The 27,763-nt window shown below is 38.0% G+C and overlaps 1 protein-coding gene across 1 annotated transcript in view; it reads left to right on the forward strand.

Annotated features, from left to right (window-relative positions):
* The first annotated feature begins 844 nt into the window (after window positions 1–844).
* PDE6B (phosphodiesterase 6B) overlaps window positions 845–27,763 on the forward strand; it is a 41,054-nt gene continuing 14,135 nt past the window's right edge. The window contains exons 1-18 of the mRNA XM_072115529.1: window positions 845–1,449; window positions 10,240–10,392; window positions 11,836–11,925; window positions 13,033–13,173; window positions 13,547–13,621; window positions 14,875–14,939; window positions 16,406–16,472; window positions 17,612–17,659; window positions 18,530–18,679; window positions 19,185–19,328; window positions 19,785–19,850; window positions 21,239–21,385; window positions 21,996–22,103; window positions 22,280–22,389; window positions 23,209–23,296; window positions 23,604–23,704; window positions 24,782–24,889; window positions 26,041–26,104. Of these exons, the coding sequence (XP_071971630.1) occupies window positions 979–1,449; window positions 10,240–10,392; window positions 11,836–11,925; window positions 13,033–13,173; window positions 13,547–13,621; window positions 14,875–14,939; window positions 16,406–16,472; window positions 17,612–17,659; window positions 18,530–18,679; window positions 19,185–19,328; window positions 19,785–19,850; window positions 21,239–21,385; window positions 21,996–22,103; window positions 22,280–22,389; window positions 23,209–23,296; window positions 23,604–23,704; window positions 24,782–24,889; window positions 26,041–26,104 (2,196 nt within the window). The 5' untranslated portion in view covers window positions 845–978. The remainder of the gene's footprint in view (window positions 1,450–10,239; window positions 10,393–11,835; window positions 11,926–13,032; window positions 13,174–13,546; window positions 13,622–14,874; window positions 14,940–16,405; window positions 16,473–17,611; window positions 17,660–18,529; window positions 18,680–19,184; window positions 19,329–19,784; window positions 19,851–21,238; window positions 21,386–21,995; window positions 22,104–22,279; window positions 22,390–23,208; window positions 23,297–23,603; window positions 23,705–24,781; window positions 24,890–26,040; window positions 26,105–27,763) is intronic.

Here is a 27,763-nt window from a genome sequence, read left to right on the forward strand (position 1 = left end):
TTCCTAGAGTTCTCTGCCTCATGTAAAACGTTGTGCTCGCGCCCATTTTGGTAATAAAGGAGGAAAAAAAAACTTTGTTCCCATTTATCACCGTAAACTTCGGAATTCTAACCGAATTCTGATTCGTTAGAATTGATTCCCCCATCTCTAGTGAATACCGTATAAACAAAGCCTGTACTTTGCATCTGGAATTTTTTTCCTGCTCTATAAATCTTACAGGTAGTCTGACAACTCATTGAGTCTTGTTGCTCTCTGAAATTTAAAACATCATAAGGGAACAGTTAATTGCATTAAACAAGGTCTTGTATTTAGATGTTAGTAAAACATCCTTATTACATTAGTTTGCAAAAAACAATGTTTTATTATGCGAATGCATGCAAGCTGGGCATTGCCTGTATATAGCAGACCTGCACTCTTTGTTTTCTTTAGTAAATTATGTTGTGTAAAATGCATATTAAATGGTAAATGAATACATACATTATATTATATTTACATTAGTGAATGGAAATAATAGGATAGTCACATGTCACCTGCAGATAATACCATCTGAGTGTCTGTTTAATTAAATCCTAAGTAGCTTTCTTTAAGATGCATAGCACAGGCAAATCTAATGAACTGTATGCATAGTGTAGTATTCATTGTTGAAACCACAACAAACCGTGAAAAGAATTACATACTATTCTGTATTTGTTGGTTTGAATGTTGGATCAGAACTAGGCAGAAGGAATATTGAATATAATAGATGATTGATAGCTGTAGGGTGAGTCACCTGATCTGGCTGACTTGAGCAGATCTGTCCTCCTAAGGACTCACCTTCAGCATTATTAAGGATATGCTTTGCGGATCACAGTGAGATTAATACACACTTGACACATTCTCATGTTACTAACACAGCACCAGCCTGGATCTCATGACATAAACCTGAATATTTGATACATATTTTTCAAGCTTAATTTATATTCTCCAAATTCTCCCAAAATGAGTCTTAAAAAGGAGGACGTAGCATCATTTCTGGACAACAATCCGGGATTTACAGAAAAATACTTCAAGAAGAAACTGAAGCCAGAGACAATCACTACTGCCTTTGGTCGCAAAGAACTAGCGGTTGATTTTGCTACTTTTCGTGAGCTTGTTCAGGTTGAAGAAAGTGAAATCCTCTTTGAGCTTATTAAAGACATGCAAGAAAGTATAAACATGGAAAAAGTTGTATTTAAGACACTTCGAAGGATCAGCTGTCTTATTCATGCAGATCGATGTAGTCTCTTCATGTACAGGCAAAGAAATGGTACTCCTGAGTTAGCTACAAGACTTTTCAACATCCAGCAGGATAGTAAATTGGAGGATTGTCTTGTACCACCTGACAGTGAAATTGTGTTTCCTTTGGATATTGGCATTGTCGGACATGTGGCTCACACGAAAAAGACTGTAAATATCAAGAATGTTGGTGAGGTATGTCAAAAGCTGCTTATGATAGCTATTTTAATATACAATGTTACTACTTATTTGCTATCATGAGATTGTAAAATCAGTTCAATATGTTTTGGTGCCCAGTAAATATTATTAGAAATTATTCCATTCTGTATACAGTAGAATTAAATGATCACCTCCAGAATTTGCCCTCACCAATGTCAGGCTCCAGAGGCCAATTATGTTCATCTTAGTTGGTCCTACCAATACATAGCAACATTCTTGACATAGGTTGTGGACCTTCTTATAGAGTTGATTGAAACACCTATATCATTCACACCTGAGGTTTTCCTCTTGGGGCTACTGGATGAGGAAGATTGGTCCTGCTTTCTATGAATATTTCTTAGGGATATGAATTTCAGATATCAATATATGTTTTGAAAAGGGTGAATAATATTTAAAACAGATTCGTCAAGATCCATGGAGTCGTTTTGTATTTCCAGAATTTGATAACAATATGACAATACTTATTTAGAACATAAATGCTTGATACAGCTCTGATAGAGGTCCTATATTCTTTTAATACAAATCTAAATAATTCGTTCTATCCAAATAACTGCACAATTTTTGTTTTGTATGCATATTAATTAAGCCCTAGGTAGGGGCTTAACTAGAAGAGGCAGGGCCACATAGCAGACTTCTGAATGGTGCTCCTACACCCTCAGACAATATACATATTTGTATACTAATGCAATTATACTTTTACATACATACACATATTTATACAGTTATGTGCTCACATTTATGCACTGATGTGCACACACTTCTGCACCGATGTACAGGCGGTCCCCTACTTAAGAACACTCGACTTACATATGACCCCTAGTTACAAACGGACCACTGGATATTGATAATTTATTGTACTTTAGTCCTAGACTACAATAATCAGCTGTAACAGTTATCACAGGTGTCTGTAATGAAGCTTTATTATTAATCCTGGTTCTTATGACAACCCAACATTTTTAAATACCAATTGTCACAGAGACCAAAAAAGTTATGGCTGGGATTACAATGATAAAATATACAGTTTCGACTTACATACAAATTCAACTTAAGAACAAACCTACAGACCCTATCTTGTATGTAACCCGGGGACTGCTTGTATACATTTATACACTTAGACAGATCTGTCCCAGTAGCTGCTGAGCACATAGGAGGAGGAAACAATAGGAATTAGAGATGAGAGATCCCTAGTCCCATTGTTCTGCTGCTCCTTACCTCTCGTCCGACATTTCTTATCTGAGTTGCTGGCTCTGCTGTGTATTGTGAAAGATGTGCACTGTTATATACATATGTTCTGCACAATATGCATGTAATGCTACACATCCTCCATTCGTAAGTGTGTCAGGTCGGATGCTGGATCCCCATGAAACTGCCTGAGAAGAAGACGGAGCTGCATATAGAGTTTTCTTTTTTAAGGGGACTCTGTACCTTTCATTAATGGGGGCTCTGCAGTGGGAATTTCATTAAAGGGAGGTCTGTAGTGGGCATTTCATTAAAGGCAGACTCTTTTGTGGACATTTCATTAAAGGGGCCTTGCTGTGGGTATTTCATTAAATGGAGATCTGCTGTGGACATTTTATTAATGAGGGGAGGCTGCTGCTGGACATTTCATTAAAGTGGCTCTGGGTCTCTGATGTGGATATTTCATTAAAGAGAAGCTGCCAGGCAAATTAATCCCCCCCCCCGAAGACTAAATATATGCCTGTAAACTTAAACAATCAGGTCCTAAAGCTGTATGCAAATGACCTGAGATGGGTCCAATGAGCCATTTTTATATGCAGCTGTTCGGCTTAATTATGTGTGTCAGGCAAAGTCGCACCCCCAGTGCTTAACTGACAGCTGTATAATGACGTTATGAGCAGGTAACTTGTGTAGCTGATGTCTGGGTCTCTCACATGTGTATAGCAGAACATGTCCAGTACTTGTGTAGCCGATGTCTGTGCTCTCACATGTGTATAGCAGAACATGTCAGGTACTTGTGTATCTGATGTCTATGTCTCACACATGTGTATAGCAGAACATGTCATGTTCTCGTGTAGCTGATGTCTGTGTCTCACACATGTGTATAGCAAAACATGTCAGGTACTTGAGTAGCTGATGTCTGTGTCTCACACATGTGTATAGCAGAACATGTCAGGTACTTGAGTAGCTGATGTCTGTGTCTCACACATGTGTATAGTAGAACATGTCCGGTACTTGTGTAGCAGATGTCTGTGTCTCACACATGTGTATAGCAGAACATGTCAGGTACTTGGGTAGCTGATATCTGTGTCTCACACATGTGTATAGCAGAACATATCAGGTACTTGTGTAGCTGATGTCTGCGTCTCACACATGTGTATAGCAGAACATGTCAGGCACTTGTGTAGCTGATGTCTGTCACACACATGTCTATAGTAGAACATATTAGGTACTTGTGTAGCTGATGTCTGTGTCTCACACATGTGTACAGGGCCGCCGATAGGGCAGTACAACTGGTACTGCCCTATGGGGCCCAGACTCTAAGGGGCCCTATGGGGCCCGGCCGGTGGGGTAATATGCGGTAATAGTACGTCAAACTTCTGGCCCCGGCTCCTGAATGGAGCCGGGGCCAGAAGCTGCGGGTGTCGGCTATATATTATAGCCGACACCCTCCTCTAACACCCGCGATCGGAGATTTCTCCGATCGCGGGTGTTAACCCCTAACACGCCGCGGTCGCGCTGACCGCGGCGTGCTAGGGGCATTTAACAGGATTCGGACCCCCCCGCGGCGCTTACCGGGGGGGTCCCGCTGCTCTGATCGCAGCCCCGGGACTGCCGGTGCCCGGGGCTGCGCGATCTTCTTCCGGGTGCCGGGTCCGTGCCTCCTGGCAGGACCCGGCTGTGACACACTGAGCATGCGCAGCATGCTCAGTGTTTCACATAATACAGTGTAATACATCTGTATTACACTGTATTAGGTGAAGAATAGCTTGAACAAGTGATCAGTGGATCACTTGTTCAAGCTAACCTGTAAAAGTAAAGAAAAAAAAGTTAAAAACACTGAATAAACACAATTTTTAATAAAAATAATTAATTAAATAGAGTTAAAGTCCCCTAAACACAAACATTCCCTATACACATCTAATAAAGTAAAAATACCTGAAAATCACCAAAACCCCCCACATATTTGGTATCACCGCGTCCGTAACAATCTGTACAATAAGTCAGAAACATTATTGGACCCGTACGGTGAACGCCGTAAAAACAAAACCCGAAAAACTCGCCAAAAATATAAATTTTCATAAAATCCCTTTACAAAAATGTTCTAAAAAGTGAACAAAAAAAGTTATGTGCCCCAAAATGGTACCAATTGAAAGAACAACTCAACACGTAAAAAATAAGCCCTAAACTAGCTCTGTCAACCAAAAAATATTAAGGTTACAAATAAGATTTCCTCTGTATTAGTTTTTCTCCAGTAAAATTGTAAAAATAAATGAAAAACTATATAAATGAGGTATCACCGTAATCGTAGTGATCTATAGAATGAAAATATTATAGTATTTTTAGTGTATGGTGTACGACCCCCAAAATATACAAAAAAAAGAAACCCCAAATTGACAATTTTCTTTTCCTCCATACATTAAAGAGTTAATAAAATCTCATCGAAAAGCTATAGACCCACTTAAATGAAGTATTTGTAGAGTGCATCTCATGTCGCAAAAAATAAGCCCTTAAATGTCCAAATTGCCAAAAAAATAAAGATTGTATAGCCAATAAAAAGTGACAATGCATAATCTGCTCTGAATGGCGCAGCTCCCCCTCAATGCCCTGGCGTGTGCCCATACAGCAGGTTACCACCACATATGGGGTATTGTTATACGCGGGAGAGATGGGGGATCAAATTTTGAGGAGCGTTTTGGAATTTTATCCACTGAGAATTTGTACATTTTATGAAAAACACATTAATTTAGCCAAATAAAATGTAATTTCGAAATTGCATCCGATTTTGTTTTAACCCCTGTAAACCAATTAAAGGGTTAACAAACTTCATAAAAGTTGTTTTACGTACGTTGAGGGGTGTAGTTTCTATAATGGAGTAATTTATGGGGCCTCTCAAAGTGACTTGAAACCTGAGCAGGTCCCTCAATAGCAGGATTTAGCTTTTTTTATGAAAATGTGAAAAATTGCACGTGACGTTCAATAGTATGACTCCTATTGGCAATCTACCAGAAGAGTGTGCCTTGTCGTAGCAACAGGCCTCAAACCCTGTTTGTGAAAGGTCACTGCGGGGGGCAGGAGGCTTGTTCGGTTTTGGGGTGTGTTGGGGCCCAGACACTTTTGCTGTATGGGGCCCCGAATTTCCTGATGGCTGCCCTGCATGTGTATAGCAGAACATGTCAGGTACTTGTGTAGCTGATGTCTGTGTCTCACACATGTGTATAGCAGAACATGTCAGGTACTTGTGTAGCTGATGTCTGTGTCTCACACATGTGTATAGCAGAACATGTCAGGTACTTGTGTAGCAGATGTCTGTGTCTCTCACATATGTATAGCAGAACATGTCAGGTACTTGTGTAGCAGATGTCTGTGCCTTTCACATGTGTATAGCAATCAGATACTTGTGTCTGTGTCTCTTACACAAGCACTAGAAATAATTTACTTTACAATACATACAAACATGCTCAGGGGAAGAAAGGGAGGGGTAACCGGAGTGACATCACATTCTCTCTCTCTACGCCCAGCACAGATTTTAGAATGATTAATGTATGAATTAACTAGATAAAGGGCTGGGATGGAATCCTTGTGAGCTGCTCCAATAGGTTGTGGTGACAGAAATAGTTATAAAGACTTGATGTGGATATTTCTTTAAAGGTGGGATCTGCTGTGGACATTTTATTAGTGAGGAAAGGCTGCTATACATTTCATTAAAAAGTAGTGGCTGCATTTTCCACCCTAGGCTCATTCTCTAATAAATACGTTTTCCCAGCTTTTTTTTTATAACATTGGGTGCCTTTCTTGAATATATACGGTATGTACAATGTATTTTTCTCCTCACAGTGAAAAGGCCAAAAACAAGGAGACATTATAGGCGTGTATGGGCTATAGAAAAGGGTATTATAATGTTCCCAGGAGGGGGCCACAGAAAAGGGGGTAGCAGCAGGTAAGAGGGCATTTTAGACCCATGTCTTCTGGAAATGGCACAATGAGATTGTGAAGTCAGAACAAGCAGCCAATGACCCCCATTCTCTCCCGTACACTATGGGGGGATCCATGCGGTAGATCTGGATCCCACCCAAGATATTTAGGTTCATGGCAGTGTGTATCAGGGGAAAGAATTGCATGCACTTCTGTGGTTATCTTACTGGTACTTATATTGGTATCTTAACCCCCGCACACCCAATCAACTTAAAACGAAGGGTGTATGGAGATGTCTCATGAACCAAGCCCTCTCCACACACACTAGATGTCAGCAGTATTATACAGCTGACACCTTCCACTAACTGCTAAGCACCAATCAAGGCAGTTAAGCTAAGTCCCACAGACAAACCCTGACTTGGATACTTGACGGTAACACGGACATTGGGTACTTTGGCACATCTTGTTACTTTGGCCGTTTAAGATGTAGTTGTGGTGCTCAGTCTTACTTATTTACATTGGTGAGGATTGCGGTGCAAATTACTCTTCCTGTATGTACTTCATTTATGTGAAATACTTCTGAGACACACTTAATCAGGAGGGTCATTATCACCACTTAGTGACTGGACAGTGGGTAGTTCACAGATGACCAATACCTGGTCACTGTGTGTTTTTTAAATGTTATTATATTTCTAAATGCTTTTAAATGTGTGTTATGTGATTTGCTACACATTTTGAAGAGCCTTGGGGTGCAATCCTATTTCTGTCTGGTGGCCACGGACAAACCCGACCACAGCACTTAGTCAGAGCTGCAAATGGGCGCCATCATCTTGGTTGGTTATCGGCACCCCCAGTGATGTCATTGAGGGTGCCGATCAGTTGCCTTGACAGCTGCCATGATTCTGCTACATAGTAATAAGAGTAAACGGTGCGGTACTCACTGATGCGTTGTATACTTTATTTTCAATTCCAATGTGCATGCTTCAAGTTTCCTAATTATTTATTACTGTATGCTATTCTGTATCAGCTAGTCTGTTGTTTCATTGTCTTGAACTTGATTTTTAAAACCTGTCACTTTGTGTTTTTATACTTTGTGTTTAATAAAAATGAATTCATATTAGATGCTATAGTAGTGTGGCTCCATTTTTCTAGGTCTCTTTAACGTAATAAATTAAAAAGTAAGAAGCTACTTCAACTTTGACCATTCTCAATTTTTGTGTTTTATACTCCCCACCTTATTTTAGGTGAAGCAGGGAAACTGTTTTGACCGCTATGGGAGCTCTGGGAGGTTTCACAGCTGTCAAAGCAACCAATGGCTGCCCATTATGACATTATGCCCATTAAAACACCCATGTGCACTGGGGCAGATTTGCTTACCAGGCCCATTCGCGATCCAGCGGCGCGTTCTCTGCGGTGGATTCGGGTCTTCCGGCGATTCACTAAGGCAGTTCCTCCGACGTCCGAAGAGCATCGGAACGCACTGGAGTACACCGAGGCGGGCTGAGTGCAGGTAAATGCGTGCCGAGCGACTTTATTTTTTTTTTAAATGCGGCGGTTTTTCCGAATCCGTCGGGTTTTCGTTTTTCCAATTTCCGTCGCGTGCATGCCGGCGCCGATGCGCCACAATCCGATCGCGTGCACCAAAAACATGGGGCAATACAGGGAAAATCGCCGCAAATCGGAAATATTCGGGTAACAAGTCGGGAAAACGCGAATCGGGCCCTTAGTAAATGACCCCCATTGTCTCAGTCAGGCTCAACAACATAATTTAAAAGCTATACATCCAGGGTTGGCGCCTTTCGCAGGTGTTATATCTCTATTTTTCTATTTACAAAGCCAGATGACGGTTTGTTTTTGCAGTATTAATTGTGGAAATAATCTAACTTCTATATAATATAGAAAATGACAGATATATTCCTCTACAGACGCCATCTAAACGGATGGTCTAAACGGATGCCATTTTTGTCTTGGCAGGGGGGGTGGGGGGGTGGGTTATGCTGACCACTGTCCAGTCATGTCATGATTCAAACCTCATTTTGTGTGGACTATTTAGAAATTACTGTGTCCTCGCTCCTCTCTGCAACATCTCTGCTTGAAGGCCATGTTGTGACTTACACAAAGCTAACACCAGGATAATTAATCTAAACATTTTGTTTATATGAGAACAAGGCTTCTGGAAGAAATGGTACATAGTTCATCGACATTTTGGAAGAATGTCTTAAAGGGGATGTTCTGGTATATTCAATATGGCCTATAGCATTGCACTATTTTATCACGCCCCTATGCAGATGATTTTCTGTGTTTTATATATGTGGCTACGCACTAATAAAGATTGTGAGTCTGCATTTTAAGAGACTGGTGTATCTTGGTTTCTGCTCTCATCCCAATACCGGGAGCAATTTTTGGCTAAAAGGGTTAATTCAGAAGTCGCCTTACAACTGCAGAGCTGTTTAAGCCCTAGATAAAGATCTCTTACACATTAAAATTTAATTATGTGATTTAACTTACCTTACACCCTGCCTGCTAATTCCCAGGGTTTGGCTTTAATTTGGATGCATATCAAAAACATGTGACTTGTCTGTGGTACAAACTTCTCAGCTCTCAGCCCCCACCGGTGTGCTCCTGTACAGCTCCTCCATCCTGCTTCATCACTCACAGGAACAGTTCTCACAGCATGGTGTGCTTACATCACTATGGGAGGGAGGAGTTGTATAGGAACACAATGGTGGAGGCTGATAGCTGAGGAGTGATCGGTCGCAGGCGCATCAATACACCTCTTTGTTCCCCACCACGACCGTGGCAGGATGACTTACTTGACCGTGTTCCAGCGATGTCTCCCGTGGTCCACCGCTTGTCCTCCCTTGATGTTATAAATAGCCGGCCTCTTCCTGCTAACCCCGCCGGATTCCCGTTGATTCCCATTGTGACCTCGTGCAATGTTCCTGACCTTCATCCCTTGCTGCGCCGTCCTGACCTTTCGCTATGTCCCCGAGTCTGATCCCGTGCTCCCTGTCATGACCTCCTGTCTGTCCACGACTCTGAGGAAGCCTGTTTATCAGGCGATACGCGTGGGGTCTCTCCACTTCATCTCAGATTGACTGCTATTTTGAATTACCGGGTAATGTAACTCTATGCCTTTTGTTGTACAAGTGTATATTCTTTTCACTTATGCACATTCTACCTTCATTTATTCTTTGCTCCTTTATATGTAATCTGTACCTTGATAGAACTATTATACATTATATTACCCTTTGTTTTTCTTTGGGGCTAAATGGTTACATTGTCTGTAGTCGATATTTATGAATTGTACTCTGAGTTTGAATCATGTATTTAACTTGAGCTTTGATGGTTTTAAGTGTTTTTAAGTGTTATGGATTTATATTAATAAAATATTGTTTTGTCCAATTTACACATCAACTTTCTTCTTTCTGTGTCTAACATGTGAATCATGTCACCCTTCTCTGCACTAAAGGATGCAAAAAAGGAAATATGTAGACATGTATTAGGGCATAACCCCTGAACTTGGGTTGGGCCCAATTGATAGATACATACATCTCATTCTCACTAATCTATTGTATCAATGTCTTGCTTTCACTTCTCTTTATTTCTAAACTGGGTAGATCTGATGTGACATTGAGTTACTAAAATATTTTGTATTTAATATCCACATAGAGTACATCATACAGCAAATTTGCAGATGAACTTACAGAATATGACACAAAGAATATACTTGCTACACCGATCATGAATGGAAAAGATGTAGTAGCGGTTATCATGGCAGTCAACAAAACCGATGGACCCTTCTTTACAAAAAATGATGAAGATGTAAGTATGTTTTTGCTGAAATTCATTGTACTTTTGGTCTCTCTTTTTACCCAGGTACAGTCTTTAATGTGTTTATCAGTACCCCATAGCATTATTCTAGTGATGTCGGGTCTGCAAGCTAGAGAAAGGCCAGCGTTTTTATTGGATTAGGAAAGCAAGCCTGAAAATCTCCTTGAAATGAATAAAACCCCTTAAAAACCTCTTTCCTCACTCACATCTGTCTTGGCACTGAAAGAAACATGTCTGTACCCACACTTTTAGCTGCTCCAATTTCCTCTGATATAGCTGTCTGGTTGTCTACTTGCACTTGTTTATGCAAGTCACACTTACACACTAACTGATATCTGGGTCAACTTGTCTGTCTATGCATTTAACGCTATATAACTGACTTATCTTGACAGATGACTTATTGTAAGCCTAATCATTTTTACCAATTAATTAATTGAGGCCAATTTATTAATAAAGTTAATGGTCAAGAATAAAGTTGATGAATATCTTCTTTTAGATCTGCATCATTAGTAGTAAGAATGTACTTATACTATGAGAGGTAAAATACAAAGGACTTTGAGTCTTTGAGTCATCACGTAAGGACATAAAGATAATCCTAAACTTTCCATGTCTTTAAATCACTTGCTGCTGATAGAATCCTCTTCATGAGAGACCATAACCACCAGTGCCCTCTTTTGTCTGAGGAAGCACATGACCAATCACTGGAATTTCCCAATACAGGAATATGCTTAGAGATATGCTGGGAACAGTAGTTCTGTACTACTACAGCCAGTGATTGCCTAAGCAGTGTCTCCAACCATTTCCTCGGTGTAAATGTAGATCGGGTGGTAGGTGCATCTATAGGACGTGAGGGTAGTCCTTTTAAGGGCTAATCCTCATGTTCTCACAATCTTTTTAAAACTTTGGAGTAGCCGCTGTGTAGCCTCAGCTCCGGCTACTCCACACCTCATTAGCCTCTTTAGAAAATCTGCATATTAGGGAAATAAAGCTCTTAAAAAGATTGCGGGGACGTAAGGATTAGCACTTAAAAGGGCTATCCTCACGTCCAATAGATGCACCTACCTCCCAATCTACCTTTATAGGCTTTATATATTGTATTCAGGCTAGAGATCACCCAACAGTGTACTGGAGCTTCCTTTCAATTATTCACTTCTGTGAAAATCTATCCTTTGCTTATTGTAACTGCATTTCAACCCTCTCATATGACTTCAATATTAGGATGTTAAATTCTGACTTTTCTAAATTGCCAAAATTCTAAGCATTTGCATAGTCTTTGGTCAACATAGTACTGTCTTAAACAGTTTAATAAGTTTTTGGAAGTGTTTTAGGGCTATTTATGACAGAATTCTGTCATTAACAGAATAATAAATCTGCTTAATGTGTGTAGATTTCAATACTGAGATACTAATTTATTATATATTCATTTGCTTACAGGTATTTTTGAAGTATTTAAATTTTGCCTCATTAAATTTGAAAATTTATCACTTGAGTTATCTACATAGCTGTGAAACCAGACGAGGACAGGTAAATTATCTCTAACATTTTATATGTAGACACTAAATGAACTCTATCACTGTCCTACATATCTATCTTTATATCTGTCTATCTATCTACCTCATATCTGTCCATCTGTTATGTCTAATCTCATTGGGAAAAAATTGACAGATGTAATTACAAAACTCAGCGTGTAATTATTCCTCTGGCAGATGTGGAAATAGTTACAGGTGTGGTTTGATCAGACAAAATGAAGAATAGAAGAATGAAGAATAGATCCAGCTCATGAAAGGGTCCCAGCATATATGATGAATTAAAAGCTTCTTTATTTATTTGTCTATGAAATAACAGATAATTTGCAACTCCAACACGTTACGAAAGTGCAACACACGTGCTTCCCTGCAGCCCTTGCAAAGGCTCGCAGAGGTTACTTGGTGTACCTCTTGATGAGCCATTGTTGGCTGAGAGAAACAGAATTTGTGTTTTGGAAAATAACCCACCATTCAGATTGTCTGACCTAGGAAGAGTTGGAAACTATGAATACATGGGGCTATACATGCACAGGCACACACTGGAATCATTCTGTCTGTAGCAAAAAATTTAGGTTCTGTTTGGGATCTGAAGATGTTGAAGCTGTTCGAGTATGAGGGCCCTTCTAATAAATGCTTTAGTTCTGCCTTTGCTGTGGAGTTGCACACTGCCCCAGTCTGTCCATTTAGTAGTGATTGGAGGGTCACAGCTTTGGGTTAGGCATGCAGGACATACTGTGGCTACACATGGGGCCTCTCTTAGTACAGGTTCCAACTGAACTTTTTCAAAAGGATAATCCATGCCCACAACAGAAAGTTCCCCAGGATTATTGTAGATTGCAAACCTTTCCTTGCCTGGTTACAAAAGTGATCCTCTTGTGTATCCATGCTAGAAGGTTCCCCAACAGTACACTAAAGCCCCTCACTAAAGTGCACCAAAATTGTAATAACTTACCTATGTTATATATGTATACCCTTTAGGATAAGATATTACATACTTTAAGAACTCCATTTAAAGAACCACATTTTTCCCCCCACATGGTGAGGGTTTCCGTTACAAATGTGAGGTAATTCCGTTTTATGAGGCAGACTTTTCTGTATATTCCAGGTATTGTTATGGTCAGCAAACAAAGTATTTGAAGAGCTAACAGACATTGAAAGACAATTCCACAAGGCCTTCTATACAGTGAGAGCATATCTAAACTGTGAAAGATATTCAGTTGGTCTTTTGGACATGACAAAGGAAAAGGTATTTTATCAACCAGAAAGTTTTTCAATTTTTTATTACATATATGCCACCTCACGTGGTAGAATACAAGTAAATATTGTACTTTCCCATGAAATAAAAGTTCTGAAAATTTAATTCTGTAGAGTTTTTGACTTGTGAAATCCATTTGCTTTTCCTTTTGAAAACATATTCTCATATTCTCGGAGAAGAATCTGGGAGGTTCCCAGTAATATTGTACTGTATAGTCATGTAATATATTTTAGTATTAGAAATAATATAAATTTATCAATGGTAGCTTGGTCATCCACAATACCTTGTCAGAACAAAGACTGAAGCAAAGAGTAGACTATATTCTATTACTAGTGGTAACTAAATTTACAATATTTTACTTTAGGAATTCTTTGACCTGTGGCCTGTTTTGATGGGAGAGGTTCCTCCATATTCTGGACCTCGCACACCAGATGGAAGGGTACGTTATCTATTAAACCATAAACTATTTCTGCAAGTGTCATAAAAATTCTGAATATTTTATATATATATATGATATAGATGCTTATTATAATATAATACGCCAAGTACCGTATTTAAAAGGAAAATGGGTCCTAGCACTGAAGTTAAAATTTCAATACTTTATTTGATCTTCTTAAAACATGGATGCTGACGCGTTTCAGGCATACCAAGCTTCCTTAGTTTTAGCATGACTGGAAATATAATCAGTGTATTCGCCTGGCAGATGGAGGACTCTCAGGGCGGAGCTGTATTGGACTTTCAGTTTTTGTTTTTCTTTAATGGATTTACCCTGGAACTGAATAATTCATCCTTGCTGTAGATTGTAAGAACTGTTGCAGTTATTGTGAATATTTACTGTGCCTAAATTGTCCAGTGGCAATCCCCTCACACCAACCCAAGCACCATGTTCAGTGGGAGGTGATGTGTTGCCATGGCTGCCAGGACTGACAGAGTTAACCCAATATTAGATCCTGCCAGAGGCCATAATACTTTGTAATACCATAGCGATCAGAATATTCCACCTTCTTGTCCCTTGTTGGGAAAATATAAACATAAAGCCCTGACATACAGTATTTGGTATTGCTGCATTCATAACACCCAGATCTATAAACACAACCTATTATTTAAGCAACTTAGTAAGCAATGCAAAAATATATTCCAAACAATAGTTTAAAAGTGTTTTGTTACCATCTCTCAAAAAAGCTTCATAAACATTCATCAATACACATAACTCAAAATGGTGACAATGAAAATCACAAAAAAGCCCTCAATTAGCTCATCTGGTTCAAAAATAAAAAAGTGAGGACTTTAAGATGACGATACAAAAACTGATGATATTTTATTCATTTATAATTTTTGTATAACACTAGCAATACAAAAAGTATATATAAATAAGGTACAGTATCATTCGAATCGAACCCACAACATAAACGTAAAATTTTATTATGCAATATAGTAAATGACACAAAAACTTAAATGAAAAAACTAATTCTGGTATTTTATTTTTAGTCTTTTCTTGAAACAGTTAAGTCACTGAGTTATAGGAACCCTAAATAGACACCACCAAAAAGTACAACTTGTCTATTAAAAAAATAAGCCCCCAAACCAGAGGCATAAATGAAAAATTAAAAAGTTATGGCTTGACATTACAAAACAATTGTGTTAAAATGTGTGGTATTGAGGGGTTAACAATGTAAATGTTTTGTATTTTAGGAGATTGTATTCTACAAAGTTATTGATTACATCCTGCATGGAAAGGAAGACATTAAAGTTATTCCGTAAGTGTGTCTCCACATACATTAATAATAAGTGATTAGCACCCCCCTCTTTTTTATGTGATACGTAAACAGGACGCCTTTGTTGGTTGCTGACTGTTACTTTGGTAACACAAGAATGCTATCCATAAACAGCTTTATCCAAAGCCTTTCAGAGAATTCTCAGGGCATCTGTAAATTTAAAATGTGGAGGGAAGTTCAGAATTTGAGTAGCAGCTTGTATGTGTATGTGTGAACTGATAGTGTCCCTTACAGTAATTTCACTAGTGATGTCACAACCGCTTCGCTAAAAGAATTGTCCTGGCATCACAGCTTTTGGTTGCTTGACACAAACACTGGTGTACTGACACAGTAGCTTACCTCACTTTTGATGCCATCCTAGGGCCACAGCATAATATTCCAGGTGAAGGTAGTTAGTAGACCATGGGAGAGAGTAGAGAGAGCAGGGGGACAGGGTTTCCTCTGATCAAACCCAAAGTTTCTCCTTACTGTGGTGACACCAATCCAAAATTCTAGGTAGTGTGGACGCTATATGGCATCCCTTGAATTCTGGAAGGCTCAGCACCCCCGGACCTTCCTTCTGATCAGTGTGTTTAGGCAACTGTAGGTGGATGGAAAGACCACATGAAATTGATGGCCTGTCTCTGTACTTGGGTTAAGAAGGCTTTAGAGAGTGGCAAGGGAATTGCCTGAAATCGGTACAACAGTCAGCGTAATATTGTCATTTTTATGCAGTTTACCCATCCCAACCATGAGAGACGTTTGCGCAACTAAGCTGCGAGGTCTGTTTTCAAGGTAGAAAGGAAGGGGAGGTAGTTCAATAAGTAAGTTTTAGATAGGTCAGAGGGGATGTTAACACCAAGGTATTTAGTTGCTTTCTCCTGCCAGACAAAAGGGAAGGTATCTATGAGCGTATTCACCAGCAAGAGGTCAGGGCCTATACTCATGGCTACACTTTTACTGACATTAACTTTATAGTTGCAACGTTTGAAGGGTCTCTAGCAGTGCCGGGACTTATGTGTATATAAAAGTATGTCATCCTCAAATGCTAGTCCTCCTACTGCTAGTCCTTTAATATTCTTCCTCTACTTTTTAAGACTTATTTTTGTCCCAGCCCAACATTGGAAGGACACGACGGGAATCCCCCGGCATATCCTTACAATAGAAGGAAATAAACCTGATACCACAGATTTTCATGGATTTTAGACAGCTCTGAAGTTAAACACATATATATAGATTTATCAAGTGTCTGAAAGTCAGAATATTTCTAGTTGCCCATGGCAACCAATCACAGCTCCTCTTTAAAATATTCATGAGCACTGGTAAAATGAAAGCTGAACTGTGATTGGTTGCCATGGGCAACTGGAAATATTCTGACTTTCAGACACTTGATAAATCTGCCCCATAGTATTTCATGAGCCTTGTTATATATTGTTGCATTGTTTTATAAAATATTTTTTCTTTTCAAGAAACCCTCCTGCTGATCACTGGGCTTTGATAAGTGGACTCCCAACTTATGTTGCTGAGAGTGGATTTGTAAGTTTATATTATACATGGTAGTTTGCTTTGCTTTAACTTTTTAACAGCATCCACCATGTATGTAGCCTGCAGAGGAGCTATGCAAATGTGATTACGCCATATCTCTGTCTTTGTCTGATCAAGGGCTGTCAAAATTTGGCAATACAAATGAAGGGTATTAAAACTGTCATAATCGTACAATAGCAGAGCTGTATGCCCACTGATAATAATGCAGAGATTTTCCTTGTGAACTCCATTACAGTGTAATCATTGTTTACATTTTTCCCTTAATGAATTATGTACACAGAAATGATAATCATGAAATATTTTATAAATGGATAAGTCTCCTTCTCTTCTGATGGTCAATGCAAAACATTGCAATAAGGGTGGTTTTACTATAATAATTTATTATAGAAATTGCAGTAAATAATAGAAGACATTTTTGCCAGTTTATACCTTTCGAAACATAAAAAACTCAAGATAAACACAGTACTGGTAATTAATGTATGTGTCCCAATTCATATATGTGGTTTGATTTAGGCCATTTCTGGATTCACAATAAATTTGACTGTAAAGTGAAATGTGGAATGGGTTTGCAAAAAGTTTTTGTGCATATTGACAGCTGCAACAACTTTGAGACATTTTGAAGACACAAAACTGAAGTAACCACAATAATACATTACCCACAGGGAAGGTTTCTGCTAATGTACCTGCATAGCTAGAGATAACTTAGCCTTTATATTTTATTGTAAATTTCTTGAAGGTTATTCTGTATAAAAACACTATCAATAAAAATGTAGCTTTGTATTTTGCATGTATTCTATTGCATATGAACTTCAAATATCCTGTCTATCCTAAATACATCATAATAAGCTTTTTGACAGTTTAGACTGTGAACTGACTTGACCTTTATTAAGCTCAAATCTTACAAAAAAAAAAGAATATATTAAATAGGATTTGAACTTTAGAAGAGTTAAGTGTAGAGCTGTAGTCTGTGTGGTCAGATAAATAGTAACAAGCTACTGGTGTCAATAAAAGCACCATTTGAAATAAAATAAAAGGTTTTGCACCTTAAAAATTGATGTAAAGGGGTCAATGGCTCTCAATGTAATCATGGTGTAACTTTTCTTACTATTTTAATTCTACTTTTTTTGTAGATTTGCAACATTATGAATGCAGGAGCAGATGAAATGTTCAAATTTCAGGTAAAAAAAAATCTTAATTTTTGAAGGCAAAAAAGAAAATATTTGTGGATGATGTCACTTAACCATTCCAACAATTTTGTTTGACTATGTTTTTTTAACACCTGCACAAATTTTCATTGTGGCTTTTAAGAAAAAATGTCTGGGCCTTATGCACATGACCATTTTAGGGAGCTTTGAGCTGGCCCCCCAATGAGTTAGCAATGAATGTACGGTGCAGTGAGGCAAGGCACATGTCACCACACTGTGTCTGTGCCGAGTGACTGTGCCATAAATATAGAGCGGGTCCTATTTTTAAAAATAAATGTGTGGGGGACCCCAAACTAGCATGGCGATGTGTCCTTTTAATGCAGTAGGTTCAATAAAGGACAAGAGAAGCTCCAGAGATATTCTCCTGTTGCCACTTCTGTTTTGGCCAAAAAGTAAGGTTTCAAAACACATGACCATCTTAACTTGCTACAATCCAATTATATCTTTAATTTAGAACAATTGTTTTCACCATTTGAAGCATAAAACTCTGATGAAAGAAATAAAGCAAATAAGTAAATCCTTTGCACACAGCAAAGCAGCTCATGAACTTGCCTTAAAATGTAATGACTACGCAAACTTTGAGGAAATGTAGAGAACCATGGAGTTTTTGGAAAAGACAAATTTTCAGTTCTCACTCGCAATTAATTTAATTCTAAGGTAGAACTGCTTCAGTATTATTATTACTTATATTCAGAGTGGTTCTTTATTTCATTAGATGTCTTTTACATATGAGGTGGTTCAGAAATGATGTATCATATTCCCACAGAAGTACATCAATAAACACGTTCCCCAACAGTGTGTGGTTTGTTTTAATCTTAGTTATTTATCCATTTATTTTTCAAGAAAGAACCATTGGATGAATCTGGCTGGGTTATTAAAAATGTTTTGTCAATGCCTATTGTAAACAAAAAGGAAGAAATTGTTGGAGTTGCCACATTTTACAACAGAAAGGATGGAAAACCTTTTGATGAGATGGATGAAACACTGATGGAGGTGAGTGGCCAGTTTCATTTGGCCAATAATTATATTATTGTTATGTTTTACTGGCAGAAAAGAAGGGAGATTTTATTTAAAGGGTTTATATAGAGTAACATTGCTATTGCAACTGGCCTTGATTCAACATGAAATGATGTTGTCTCTTCTATACAAGTATGAAGCAAAGCTCAATTCCATTGGTTTCTTGATTTTTGTTATCATGAATTTTGCAGGACAGATGCAAATGAGCATAATTTCAGGACTGGTATGTAGTATGTAACTATGGGGACACATAGGAGCTATATATACAAATTTGCAGAATAATTCAGACTATTTCATAACAATTCATACCCCTTGCATTTATTATTAGAAATGTAATTATGCAAAAAGAAAGTTTCATTTATAAAAAACACAATTTTATATAAAAAGGGTTTAACTGCATTACCCTATCCTAGCACTATGCATGTATATGAATAGGTATGTGAACGGAAATATTAATTATTAAAAACAATTTTCTCTGCAGTCCTTGACACAATTTCTCGGCTGGTCTGTTCTAAACACTGATACCTATGACAAAATGAATAAGCTGGAAAACCGCAAAGACATTGCACAGGATATGGTGATGTACCATGTAAAGTGTAACAAGGATGAAATTCAAGATATCTTGGTAATTTCTATTGTGTTTTTGTATGTAACTTTAGGTTTTCACCATAACTTATTATCAGCAAAATATAATAGGTTATTTATGCAATAAATCAAATAGACCAAAGTCAGCTGGCTACAAATCAGCTTCAGGTTTGGAGCCCATTATTGTAACTTTGCTTGGATGATCATTTGGTGGGCTTGTCTGGTCTAGATCTATTTTGGTTGTAACATGCAACTCCTAATAACTTTTGTTACTCCCTACTCCTTGGGCTGGGTTGTCATATTGAATTTCTGCAATAAAGATGCCTTTTCTTTTTAATAAAATAAATGAATAAAAAAAAATAAATGTATGCATGGTTGAGTATTTTATGTTTGTAATTGTTAAAGCTTTGATTGAGAAACACATATCAGCTACAAAAGAAAAGCAATGCATAAACCCTGTTACATAACTTTTATTTATCTTGTCTTTTTATTCCAGCCATCTCGTGAAAAACTTGGAAAGGAACTTGAAATATGTGATGAAGATGAAATTGCAAAGTTAATTGTATGTATAGAATATGTTTCAAAACTTAAAGACATGGGTATACATGCCATGATAAGCTTCTCATCACAGGCAGCACCCCCTGCTGGAGGGGGGCACAGCATCAGGGATGTACTCAGCTCAAACAGAGCAGGACCCATGACTTAAAAATATTATGGGTCCACCATCAATAAATCCACTGATTCTTCACATCTACATGAGTTCTTTATTCTGATAGTGTGTCAATAGTCATCCTGTTTTTTATACCACGCCACTACTATTATTTTACCTGGATCTTAGTAACATAATTTAGTAATATATCTTAAAGAAGCATCAAGGCCATAGGGAACAATGATATTGAGCCAACTCATTGCAGTCTCTGGAGATTTTTCTACACATGGTATGTGCAGATAGTTGGTATTGAGCAGTGACATCTTCTGTTGTCTATAGTGAATGAAATGATGGTATTTTCTATAGAGTTGCTATTCTCAACTGTTATCCTCTCTGTGATGTAAATAAGGTGACTGTTGTATAAAATTCCCTACAGAATTGGAAGGGTCAATTTATTATTAAGGTCTGGTGGAATAAATCCTTAAAGATTTCTAAAAAATAATAATAATAATAATAATAATAATAATAATAATCTTTATTTATTTAGCGCCATCAAAAACCTGTTTAACATAAAAATTTGGTTCCAAAAATTATTCTGGTGAAACATATATGAAAATTTTTCAAAAAATATTTAAAACCTTGTTAAAAGTTGAAATCATTTTTCAGTCCCTAGAACATATATAAAATAAATAAATATTAAAAATCATAAACATGCACAATGTAAAATATTATATAAAACAATTATTCCTGGTGGTGAACTGTAAAATAGAGCCCACATGTATGTATTGACACTTTTTCATCATTTTTACATCCGTAAATATTTTAATATAAAATAATTAAACGGTCATATAGATCCCAAAGTAATAAAAATGAAAATGTCAGCACGGTCTGTACATGGAATTATGAAAACGTTTTTGACTTCCAAAATTTGTTTGAATCCACTAAAACATAAATGTGTGTGTAATTGTACCAACCCAGAAAATAAAGGGGAGGTGTGATTTGGAGGTCCCACTGAAAGCTGTAGAAACAGAACCCACAAGAAAATGCTCTCTGCAATTTTAGTGCACATTAATTTTTTGGAGCTTTCCCATGTATGGCACAAAATATTAAATGGTGCCACTAAAAAGTACAATTTGTCCCACAGATAACAAGCCTTAATACATATTTGTAAACGGAAAAGTAAAAAAGTTATGGAGGGGAGTAAAAAAAAACACACACAAACTAAAAAGGTCCTGAAAGGGTCCTGAAATCCTACAGCCGTTTTGATAACTTAAAATGTCTGTTCTTTTTTTTTTCCCTAGAAAACACAATTGCCAGGTCCTAACAAATTTGAAATTTATGAATTCCGTTTCTCGGATTTTGATTGCACTGAAATAGATCTTGTAAAATGTGGAATACAAATGTATTATGAACTTGGAGTAGTAAAGAAATTTCAAATTCCTCCAGAGGTAGGAAAAGTGTTATTACCTCATAAAATGATTTTAGACTACAACTTCCTTCATCACTATAGCCTAAAATGTATTAATAAGTAAGTAACATCTATCTAAAGACAAATTGCTATAGATTACCATGAATCCTAATTCCAGGGACACACACACAAAAAAATCTATATATAGTAAAATATGAATATACACATGCACATACATATATGTACAGTATAATATGTACACATGCATATATGTGTACTGTAAAATATGTACACACATATCTATATGTACAGTATAATATGTACACACATATTTATATGTACAGTATAATATGTACACACACATATCTATATGTACAGTATAATATGTACACACACATATATATGTGTACTGTAAAATATGTACACACATATCTATATGTACAGCATAATATGTACACACACATATTTATATGTACAGTATAATATGTACACACATATCTATATGTACAGTATAATATGTACACACACATATTTATATGTACAGTATAATATGTACACACACATATCTATATGTACAGTATGCTATGTACACACACAGTATATTGCCGTGGTCATTTATTGTCCTCATAATTATCTGGCTTTTCATTTAGGCATTGGTTAGGTTTATGTATGCAATGAAAAAGGGATACAGAAGGGTTACCTATCACAACTGGCGCCATGGATTTAATGTTGCACAAACCATGTTCACACTTCTGATGGTATGTCTCCTTTAAAGTTTACATATGGATTACTTTATTAGATGGATTAGTTTATAGAATTGCATTTCCATATTCTGCAATATTTTGTAACAGGAATGCTCTTCTAGCTCCTTTTAAACCAAAGGTAAACCCTAGAAGCAGTCTACAGAATTTAATGTGCGTCTCCTTGTTCATAGACTGGGAAGCTAAAACGCTATTATACAGATCTAGAAGCCATGGCAATGGTTACTGCAGGGTTCTGTCATGATATAGACCACAGAGGAACTAATAATCTCTACCAGATGAAGTAAGTTATGTATTTAGGTATTTTACCTATTGGGGACACAATTGTTATATTTTATTAGATTCACCATTGAGTTTATCTGTTGCTAGGCATGGCAATGTTGCTCAGAAATAGGCAAAAATGGGTACTGGGAGAGCTTTATTATGCCTTAAATTCTCCAATTCTCTGTTATTTCAGAGAGTTTTCAACCCCCTGTCGTGGAGGTGGCAGAAAGGGGAAAATAATTGCAAGTGCTAGCAATAAGCTAGCATTTGCAATTATTTCAATGCTTCTACTGAATACCCCCCATACTGTCTAAAATAGACAATATAAATTAGACCTGATAAATGCCCCCCATACTGTCTAAAATAGACAATATAAATTAGACCTGATAAATGCCCCCCATACTGTCTAAAATAGACAATATAAATTAGACCTGATAAATATCCCCTTACTTTCTAAAATAGACAATATAAATTAGACTATCAGTGACTAAATCAGATTATCAGTATGCACCTCCTATTTGCTTTCTTAGTCTATGAAAACAATGGAGGGCATGTATTGTGCTTTGTCCAGCAGCAGAGCTGACACTCTTAATAAATTCCCTTTCATGTGCTAAAGTTGTAAACCCTGCCCCTACTTATGCCCGCCTTTAGTGAGTACATTTTCCCTCTATGGAAATGTTGACATCATGTAGAAAAACCTGACCATAGTCAAAAGTGAACTTTTTCACTTTTACCGTTTCTCAAGTCAGTGCCAAAATAAAAATGTTTTAAAAACCACTAGAAAATTTACCTTTACATTTATTTGGTTGACTGTTGTTTTATTGACTGTTTTCTTTAGATCTCAACATCCTTTAGCAAAATTACATGGATCCTCAATTCTGGAAAGACATCACTTGGAGTTTGGAAAGTTCCTACTGGCAGACGAGGTATTATGTACTTTATAATCGTCATAAGTGCCATAAGTTAAAGGGGATATTAAGTAAATAAAGCTTAAAACTTTGAAAGAAATGCCTTCCAGTCAATTTTTATCATGTCCACCTGGCACAGGTACAGATTGCTCTTAAGGCAATCTGCCAAGCATTGTACTTGTGCCAATAAGATCTCATAAGGACAGACTTTAAACCATTACATGTAATAAAGTCAATGGAAGTAAAGCATTAACCACATGAATAGACCACCCCATTGTACACATACGCATATTTACTGTACTCTGCTTTGTTTTTTTCGTGACAGTCTATGAACATTTTCCAGAATCTTAACAGACGACAGCACGAACTTGTCATTCACTTGATGGATATTGCAATCATAGCTACAGATCTGGCTCTTTATTTCAAGTGAGTAGATGAAAATAGCCCCCCTCCCCCCCCCCCCAAAAAAAATACTGGGGCACATTTACTTACCCGGTCCCTGTGCAATCCCTGATCCGGAATGTCCGGCGAGGATGAACTCTGCTGTGATTCACTAGGATTGTGCGTCTGATATCCTGCATGTGTCGCTTCCCTGCTCAGGTTCACCATCTTCTTCCCGGTGATGTAAGTGCATTGTCTTGCGACACAATTTCAAAGTTAAATCCTGCGCTTAGTCCAAATCAGTCAGATCGTCCGATGGCCCGTTCCCGTGATTTGTGTCACAAGAAAGCCGGCGCCGATGCGCCAAAAAACGATCTTGTGCGACGCAAACCCCTTTTAAATGCACCGCAAATTGGAAATCGTCAGAATACCCGACGAAAGAAATCATCATTTACCCTTAGTAAATGAGTCTCACTGTGTTCTTTTTTACATATGTATTTTGATGCCTTAAGTCTCTCCATGAGAACTAGACTATATGCTATTTCTGCTCCCACCCCATAAAGGTTAAATTAGAAAGCTGCATCACTATTATGATACTATACGTTTAGGGTAGGCAAGCCACATTGGTCCAGAAAATGTGGCCGACATCTGCATAGTGTTTCCTAGTCCAAATACTGCAATCTGGATGGACCCTTAAAAAACAAATCCCGATGCATGGCTTTACAGCACTTTTTCCTACCACTAAGGCTATATTCACACAAACGTAGGGGTGATGTATAGATAGCCGATGTATATATGGCATATATACGTCCCCCATACACGTCAATTGGATCACAGTGCCCTACGGGAGTGGTACGGTGCAGCACATGTGCGGTACCATATCATTCTGAAGCCGGGAGAAAGATAGGACATGTCCTCTCTTTCCCTGTAATATGGCGCCGCGGCCATATATCATTATGGAGAGGGGCAGGGGGAGCGGCACTCATGCCCTCCTCCTCTCCCTGGCGCTGATGTATGCAGCCGTACTATGGTACAGAGGGCATACATCATGTGAATGTAGCCTAATATTGAGTCAGTATTATGTTTAATAAGGGATTTCACATATTTACATTTTCCCCACAGAAAAAGAACAATGTTTCAGAAAATTGTTGATCAATCCAAGACATATGAAGAACAGCAGAAGTGGATTGAATATTTATCACTTGAAACAACGAGAAAAGAAATCATTATGTATGTATGTAATTATTAGCTTCACAGTATAAATGTATCCCAGTACATAAGTAGCATCCTCCCTTAGTTTTCTAATTACGATCATGTTTGAGGAGAAAGTGGAGATCCAGTTTATGACTAAAGACTTCAGCTATGGAAATGATATCTAGGGCTATGCTGCCTGGTAAAAGCTGTTTTTTAGGCATATATAACAAGCAGCCAAGTTTTTTTTTTCATCTCAAAAGTGAATGGCAGACAAGACCATCTGTTAAAGGGAACCTGGCAGAACATTTGGGACACTAAACCTCCCAAATCAACCTATAGGAACTCTTGCCATGCGCACATAGAAAAGCCAGCATAGTACAGGCGGTCCCTTATTTAAGAACACCTGACTTACAGACGACCCCTAGTTACAAACGGACCCCTGGATGTTGGTAATTTACTGTACTTTAGCCCTAGGCTAAAATAATCAGCTTGGATAGTTATCAAAGTTGTCTGCAGTTAAGATTTATTGTTAATCCTAGTTCTTATGACAACCCAACATTTTTAAAATCCAATTGTCACAGAGACCAAAAAAATTTTCACTGGGGTTACAATTATAAAATATACAGCTCCAAGTTACGTACAAATTCAACTTAAGAACAAACCTAAAGAACCTATCCTGTATGTAACGTGGTTACTGCCTGTACTGCGTAAAGCCAGCATAGTACTGCGTGAAGCCAGCAAAGTACACCCAGGCTTCACAGCTAAAGTGCTGTAGGTATGGCATATGTACAATACAAAAAAAACTTTATTATCCTATAGGGAAAATTAAGTTGTTGCAGCATTACATAATAACACAAAAAACTAAATAAATACACATAGAGACAGTCAACACATCTAATATACATGTAACATTGCTTCCACCTGCTTATACTTAGCTGGATTGTCATGTCGTCTTCACTGAAGTATCGCAAAAGATGGTGTCGGTGCAGATATCTTCAGATGTGAGACTGATATGTCTTCTCAGACTCACATCTAGAGAGGTTTAGACATTTTTCCCTATTGGGACAGGTTCTCTTTAAGATGTACTTTTCCCTAGTCTTAGAGATTTTGCATTGCCTTTTTATCACTGCAGAAAAGATGGTTTTACTACAATGTAATAAATCACTGCCATTATGTTTCTTCTGTAGGGCTATGATGATGACAGCCTGCGATTTATCTGCTATTACAAAGCCATGGGAAGTCCAGAGCAAGGTCAGATATCTATCATTTTATGTTGTTTGATTTTGTACTGTATTTCAGATGGTCAATAATGAAGAGGAAATTGAAGATTGATTTTGCTTGTTGCTCATTATTTATTTATTCATCATTGCTCTTCGCTTTAGTTAAGTAGTTTTGTGTCTGATATGGTATATACCAACATTATTTACTGAATTTGTGTTTTTTTTAAATCCAATATTGACTTGATCCACTGCACACACAACAGTTTGATAAATGCTGCAAAATAACAGAAACTAGTTGTAAAAGCAAAATGGTTTCTACTTTCAGAATATATTAAGGTTTTGTTTACTTTTTCTTTGTTTAAAAAAAATTGTATATGTATAGTTTAGTTATAAACTTTATAGTATATCTTGTCAAAGGAAAATGTCTTTATCCCCTCTTTAGTGAAGACAGACGCAGTTCATAGAGGTCTATTAAGGCAATTTGAGCATTATATATACCCCTGGTACATAAAGAACCTCATATGCATTAAAAGTAAAGCCTCTTGTTGACCTCCCCTGTCCCTGACCGCATGTACACTCACCGGCCACTTTATTAGGTACACCATGCTAGTAACGGGTTGGACCCCCTTTTGCCTTCAGAACTGCCTCAATTTTTCATGGCATAGATTCAACAAGGTGCTGGAAGCATTCCTCAGAGATTTTGGTCCATATTGACATGATGGCATCACACAGTTGCCGCAGATCTGTCGGCTGCACATCCATGATGCGAATCTCCCGTCCCACCACATCCCAAAGATGCTCTATTGGATTGAGATCTGGTGACTGTGGAGGCCATTTGAGTACAGTGAACTCATTGTCATGTTCAAGAAACCAGTCTGATTTGATTCCAGCTTTATGACATGGCGCATTATCCTGCTGAAAGTAGCCATCAGATGTTGGGTACATTGTAGTCATAAAGGGATGGACATGGTCAGCAACAATACTCAGGTAGGCTGTGGTGTTGCAAAGATGCTCAATTGGTACCAAGGGGCCCAAAGAGTGCCAAGAAAATATTCCCCACACCATGACACCACCACCACCAGCCTGAACCGTTGATACAAGGCAGGATGGATCCATGCTTTCATGTTGTAGATGCCAAATTCTGACCCTACCATCCTAATGTCGCAGCAGAAATCGAGACTGATCAGACCAGGCAACATTTTTCCAATCTTCTACTGTCCAATTTCGATGAGCTTGTGCAAATTGTAGCCTCAGTTTCCTGTTATTAGCTGAAAGGAGTGGTACCTGGTGTGGTCTTCTGCTGCTGTAGCCCACCTGCCTCAAAGTTTGACGTACAGTGCATTCAGAGATGCTCTTCTGCCTACCTTGGTTGTAACGGGTGGTGATTTGAGTCACAGTTGCCTTTCTATCAGCTCGAACCAGTCTGCCCATTCTCCTCTGACCTCTGGCATCAACAAGGCATTTCCGCCCACAGAACTGCCGCTCACTGGATGTTTTTTCTTTTTCGGACCATTCTCTGTAAACCCTAGAGATGGTTGTGCGTGAAAATCCCAGTAGATCAGCAGTTTCTGAAATACTCAGACCAGCCCCTCTGGCACCAACAACCATGCCACGTTCAAAGGCACTCAAATCACCTTACTTCCCCATACTGATGCTCGGTTTGAACTGCAGGAGATTGTCTTGACCATGT

The sequence above is a fragment of the Engystomops pustulosus genome, chromosome 1, assembly GCF_040894005.1.
Source record: "Engystomops pustulosus chromosome 1, aEngPut4.maternal, whole genome shotgun sequence".
NCBI classification, from domain to species: domain Eukaryota; kingdom Metazoa; phylum Chordata; class Amphibia; order Anura; family Leptodactylidae; genus Engystomops; species Engystomops pustulosus.